The 6,211-nt window shown below is 47.7% G+C and overlaps 3 protein-coding genes across 3 annotated transcripts; 1 reads left to right on the top strand and 2 right to left on the bottom strand.

Moving 5' to 3' along the window:
* Positions 1-731: 731 nt before the first annotated feature.
* Positions 732-1,579, bottom strand: CC84DRAFT_1223773 (uncharacterized protein; the record flags this gene model as incomplete). The annotated part of the gene is made up of 2 exons (XM_018183523.1): positions 732-904; positions 955-1,579. 2 exons carry the CDS (start codon positions 1,577-1,579, stop codon positions 732-734), a joined length of 798 nt encoding a protein of 265 aa, XP_018028867.1.
* A 1,235-nt stretch (positions 1,580-2,814) lies between these two features.
* On the top strand, positions 2,815-3,489 carry CC84DRAFT_1223772 (uncharacterized protein; the record flags this gene model as incomplete). Its single annotated transcript, XM_018183522.1, has 2 exons — positions 2,815-3,264; positions 3,325-3,489. The coding sequence occupies 2 exons, from the start codon at positions 2,815-2,817 to the stop codon at positions 3,487-3,489; spliced, it is 615 nt and encodes a 204-aa protein (XP_018028866.1).
* A 599-nt stretch (positions 3,490-4,088) lies between these two features.
* CC84DRAFT_1170064 (uncharacterized protein) lies at positions 4,089-5,629 on the bottom strand. The gene has a single exon (XM_018179830.1). It carries the CDS (start codon positions 5,586-5,588, stop codon positions 4,119-4,121), a length of 1,470 nt encoding a protein of 489 aa, XP_018028865.1. The 5' UTR covers positions 5,589-5,629; the 3' UTR covers positions 4,089-4,118.
* Positions 5,630-6,211: the final 582 nt, after the last annotated feature.

Genomic DNA, 6,211 nt, shown 5'->3' with positions numbered 1-6,211 from the left:
GCTTTAATTTAGATATAAAAGTAAGCTTTTAAAGTTAACTATAAAGAGTAGGAAATGTTTAAAGAATGTCCTTAACTAAATACTAGTCGTTCCATCCCTTACTGTCTTCTAATCCTTCGTTAAGGTCCCGCCAAGTCCTCAAGGTCCTAGGACCTAGCTGGGTCCCTAGGGGTCTCGTTTTATGCCGGGTCTCGTCACGTGAACCTGAGGTCCCGCCAAGTCTTCGCTTCTCCGGGGTCTCGTCACGTGATGTTGGTGTTCGCTCGTTCTGAGCGGCGTCGTTGTCGTTGGCTCTTTGTCCTTTACCAGCCATGTTCGTTGTTGCGCCATCCTTTGCCGATTCCCTGTCGTGCTTCTTTGTGATCGTAACAACTGGGCTCAAAAAAATTCCACACTAGGCCAATGTAGATAGTCCTAATATCTATAGGTATTCCAGGTTGAAGCGATCATGAAGTCGAGTATGGAACTGGAGCCACAAGAAGCCTTAACTCTTATATTCCACATATCTCAAATGGGCCGCTTAAACGTGGGGTATTGTCTTATGGATACTGTAACGGTATCTAGAAGCAATTCATGCCAGCGATAATTGATGCTTCGAATGATTGAGCGAGCTATTTATTCAAGAATCTTTGAATATGCAAATGAACCATTCATACAAATACAACTAAACGCAGCAAACAATTTTCAAATCAAGTTTGTTACTAACAGTAACACAAGGGCTATGCCCAAGTTTAGACCGTCTTGCCCTTGCCAGCCCCGCCCTTGGGCTTGCCGCCCCTCTTGGATTGCGGGTTTTCGGCGCAAACCTGATACTCTTCCGCTGAGCCGGGCTTTCTCTCGGTGGTTTTGACGTAGTTGAATTTGCTGTCCAGGATGATGTAGCTGATGTCAGGGAAGACGCCGGCTGGACCACCAGTCAGCTCGTGATACTCGATAAGAATGCGAAGTACTTACGCTTCCAAACTCCCTTGTCGAGAATGGGGAACATCCACACGCCCTTTCCGACTTTGGCAGCCTTGCCACCTGCTTTGCAGTTGTTCTTTGTCTTCTTAAGGGTCTTCTTGGGTGTCTTCTTCGGGGTCTTCTTCGGTGTAGTCTTCTTAGGCGTCTTCTTCTTCTTCTTCTTCGGCGTCTTCTTAGGCCTCGTAGTCTTCGGCCGGGTTTTAGTCCTGGTTCTTCCACCGCGCGCACGTCGTGCTTGAAGAGGATGCTCTTCTCTCTTCACTGCCTTGCCATCCTTGGGCCCCTTCGCTTTCTTGACGCCCTTGGCCTTTGTTTCCTTGCTGGGCTTGTACTTGGCTGGAAAATGGAGTCCGTTGCCTGTCTTGCCCTTGACTTTCATGGCCTTTGCTTGCTTCACGGCCTTCTCAATCTCAACAGCGGTGAACTTGGCACCAGGACAAGTCGCGCCTGTGATTGCAATGTTATTTGGACAGGTTGCACCGCCAGATTTGCCGTTGCTGCCCGCCTTGGTGCCGACGGCTGTGCCAGTCTTTGCTCTGGTCTCGAGATGTCCGAGATTGGGACTCGCTGCCGAGACGACTGCGAGGCCCAGGAAAAGGAAATTTTTGAGAAGCATGGCGAAAGAAACCAGCTCCTTTGAACGATGTGGTGAATGGAGGTTGGAGGAATCGCAAGAGGAAAATAACTTGAGGAAGAAAAACGGAAGATAAAATCAAGCAGGAAAATGGAATCAAAGAGTGGAGTACTGGCAGTAAGCGTGAATCATCCACGATCAAGCAAGACGAGATGATTTTCAGGCCATATAGCGACCCTCTTGGCGATGCGAGCCAGAAAATCCGTGCAGGAGATTTCGTTGATGATATATGCCCAGGAAATGATCAGTTGCGATCTATTCTAGCGGTAATGATACTGTTGCCCTGCAGCACCTATTTCCCGCTCAGCGCTACGTCCGACTTCCGAAAATCATCGCATGCTCTCAAAGAGAGCATTGCAGATTGCCAACGTATCAGACTCTTACATGGACTTTGAAGAGCGCATCGCATATCCTTGTTCTAATAGCTCAAAACGGGCAGTCAGCTGTGGAAAATGTCCGATCTCAACGCTGTGCCGCCAGATTTCGTGCTTGATTCATATCTCAAACGCTACGCCGCCGCATTCATTAAGTGACCACCGTTTCGAGTGCATGCTGTGCCGCCGAACACGTGGGTTAGCCTAGTGAAGAATTCGGCTCGGTTATCAGGCTGACAAGCTTCAATCTCAGTTGATCGGCAGGCTTGGGCTCTTGCGGAATTGCGAAAACAATTTTGGATATTTTCGATTCGTTGGAAGCTCGATTTCGAATGAGTAATCTCAGTACCGCACAGTTTGTTTACAAGTCGGGACTGAGATCTTGCGCATTACCTCGAATGTTTATGCTCGTGTGAGAGACGTGAGAGTGGCAGGGGTGTCAGCGTCCGTATGGGGCCAGGGATGATCCGGACATCGGATTCGGCAAGGTTAGAAGACTTCCGTGAGATTTTCGAATAGAGTATCTTGAGTAGACTCAAGGTATATTAGGGTTCTCTCATTACTCGGGTGAGTGTATTGATATTAAATCCATTTACTTCACATTCTTTTGCGCGCGGTACTGGATACCGTCATTTGTCCTTGGAAATGCACTCTATTTTCGCCTTGTATTTCTACGTTTTTCTTTGTTTCCAATGCGTTACAGGCACCGATGTGAGAAAGTACAAAAAGCAAAGCGAAAGCAGAGTCGACGTTCAGCTCGACCAAATGCTGGCCGCGGCCGATGCTGAGCCACAACGCCCAAACACGCCGAATTCGGGCTCAAGGGGAGCTAGATTGATTTTCATGGCACACCACAAGGTGTCTCACCCAATCTCCGACCTCCAACTCATCAAGATTGCGATGGACGGGTTCATGGACATGCTTAGAAACGGCGAACTGTACGAAGTTGGCAAGAAGGCTCTCCCCGGAGTACTGACAGCTTTCTACTTCGACAACCAAATCATTCTGGCTAGCTCACAAAAAGGAGGAAGCGCTCTTACGTACACTCAAGGCAATGGCTTGGACGAACTGGTCAGGGCCTGCGTCCACCCTGACGACAAGTCGAATCAAGCCAAGTGCGGAGAGATGAGCGCTTTGCAAACCTTCAAACACCTGTATCCCACAAAACCTATCCGTGCGCAAAATATCGTCACCGTTACCGTCAGATGTGGTAATGATGAAGTAAGGAACAGCAACGTTTACAAATGCAAAGAAGAAGACCTTGAAGTTTATTCTCCTTGTAATCCACCCCAAGTAAGTCTTTTTTCGATTGCCTCGCTACCAGAAAGATTATAGCTCACTCGAAACGTACAGGGCGGTGGTTGCGAATTGTTGATTGGCCCTAAAAAGCTCATCGAGAGACACATCCCCCCCACTACCTGGACAAACAACGGAAACGCGGCTGTTACCTACTCTAAGAATGGCTGGGAAACGACACCTCTAGATCGATTATCTCTTGCGGCTCCGGCGCAACAATGAAGGAAGAATTTTGTCAGCTAACATCTTGCGGACCGTATGTTGGTCAGGGGTGTGGAGGTTTCAAGGTCTTGTTCAAATGCTTCATCAGCATACGGATGCTTTTATTCTTTCTTGTATATAATGTTGCCATATTCTCCAGTCTCAATCTCTCTCATTTACTTTAGTACTTAATTCCAAGTCTTTCATCTAGATGGCTTGTATCAGCCTGTCGAACAAGGTGAAATTCAAGGTGGGACGTCGATTTGGGTCAGTTTTCCGGACCAGCAATCAAGCGTGGAAGCAGCGATTGATATGGGAGAACACTGCTTCAGAGAATACAATTAGATTAGAGCTTAGTGAGAAGCCAGCTCAAAAAGCTGTCCAACAAGGCATACAGGCTGAACATTTCAAGAATCGCCCGCCTCACCGACGATTGTGAACACCAGATACAACGCATAATAGACCAGCTGCTTGACTCTCAACAGGTAAGCTTGACATAATTCAGACTGTATCGTCAGTCTGCGGCTTAAACCCTACGTGATGCCTCGAGTATTCCTGTACTTTTAAGAGCCAGGTAGCCAATAAGACAAGGAAAATATCAGGGTGACTTATGCACTTTTCCAGTTGGTTCATCTCTATATATCCCTATTCTACATGTCCCAGTCCCATCGGTGCGACGTCTCGCTCTCGTGGATGAGTTTATGTGGCAAATCTATTCCTTTGAAGATTGCCTCAAGCTCGTCAAGCCTATTGAAATGGACTGCATCAGAGCTTTTCTGGAGGAATAATCGGACCTCCTTAAGATGCGGTGTAGTCTTCCATGCAGTCTCTGAAAGCCAGGATCTAAGCTTAGGCCATTCGTCTTCTCGGTCAGTGAAAGGCAAGTAATCATTCGTGTCGTCATCGCTAATTGTCACAACCTCAACATTAGGAGGTATGCTATCTTCCAGTCTTCTTGTAGTTGAGTCTCTCTGGCCATCCCAGTCTGGAAGCAACAATCCGAATGGTGCCTTGAATCGCTTAATGTTGACCATATTACGCAGACCACTCAGACAACCGCGAATCTCTAGATTCTGAAATTCGGGATTAAACCACGGGCATATTATGTCAACACTGATATTGAGATCCTCGAGAGTGTCCTGGACTGCAAGTAATACTTCAACAAATCTATCCAGGTTCATTGTATCAGTATTCAGTGGATCGACGTCGGGCGTGTGTTTCCAGACCCAGCGTAGCTCTTTTAGAGCCCGAGTTCTCTCAAGAATCTGTGCTAGAAAGTCGACGTGGATATGTGTTAGAGATAGCGATGTAAGATGAGCTAGCTCTGGTGGGCCTACTGGCCAACTGAATGGGAGCGATTCAGGGTTTAGACACCAGCCTGAGATACTACACACTGATGGAAGGCTTAGAAGAGCCATCATGTCCTCAGGTTTGCAGAAGTCCGGATTTTTCCCAGGCCATGGGGTCATAGACCAAGGGAATGAGATATGTTCGAGGTATTGGAATCGAGAAATGCCGTGATTTGATGGGTCAAAAATAGCGGATTGGAAAATCTTCCCAAGGAACTGATTCTCCATGTCCCGCGCTGCTGTCGGCGGATCCTTGGAGAGTTCCTTTTTCTCGGGGTCCGGTAAGACGACCAAATTTCCGACGCGGAAACTTTTGAGATTGGGCAGTCTTGATAAGAATAATGCGACAAAAGCGTTCAGGTCGCCTATACGCAATTTTTCTGTCCAAATGTCGGCGTAGGCAAGACCGGAATGCGAGACGAAGGTCACAAATTTAGACATCCCATCCTTATTGGTTGGCCGTGGTGGAGAAGCTTTAGGTATTGCGCTTATATTACAGTATCTCCGGCCATCCGCCGGTTCGCCATCGCGTAGACGAACAGAGTCGATGTGGGCCGCCAGCTCAGGCTTGTTGAAAATGCTTCGACAAAGGTAAATTATAGAGTGTGGATTATCTCGACGTATACTGAGGTCGATCTGAGAATAACACAACGGCGTTGCGCATTTATGTAGCCTCTTACTCACGACACCCACAGCGAGTAGGTCGCGGAACGACAAGCGCTGGAGAATAGAGTCGATGAGTTCTGTAGGACAATCAGGAAAAGATGCCATAATTTTGATGATGATGCGATAGGGAGCGCAAAGACAATAGGAGGCGCCCAGGAAGCTTTTTTAATAAAGCGCTCGAAGCTGTGCAATGTCAGCAATGCCGAGCATGTAATGACCTAATTAGGGTGTCAGCAGATCCACCCGAACTGGGCTAGTCTTCTCAAGGTTAGACTAATAAGTTCCGCCCCCCATCCACTTGATGTTACGATCACAAAGAAGCACGATAGGGAATCGGCAAAGGATGGCGCAACGATGAATATGGCTGGTAAAGGACAAAGAGTCAACGGCAGCGACGCCGCTCGGAACGAGCGAACACCGACATCATGTGACGAGACCCGGCAGAAGCGAGGACTTGGTGGGACCTCAGGTTCACGTGACGAGACCCGGCATAAAACGAGACCCCTAGGAACCCAGCTAGGTCCCGGGACCTCGAAGACTTGGCGGGACCTCAATAAAGGATTAGAAGATAGTGGGGGGTAGGATAACTAGTATTTAGTTAAGGATATTCTCTAAATATTTCCTATTCTTTTGTTACAATCACACAGAATAATGGTAGGAAAATAAAGACGTTCGGCGGGATAATAGAACCCCCTAGGTTAGAGGCTAACGTATCCTAACACGCTAGA

The sequence above is a fragment of the Paraphaeosphaeria sporulosa genome (genome assembly GCF_001642045.1).
Source record: "Paraphaeosphaeria sporulosa strain AP3s5-JAC2a unplaced genomic scaffold CC84scaffold_24, whole genome shotgun sequence".
NCBI classification, from domain to species: domain Eukaryota; kingdom Fungi; phylum Ascomycota; class Dothideomycetes; order Pleosporales; family Didymosphaeriaceae; genus Paraphaeosphaeria; species Paraphaeosphaeria sporulosa.
This window is presented reverse-complemented; position numbering and strand designations above follow the sequence as displayed.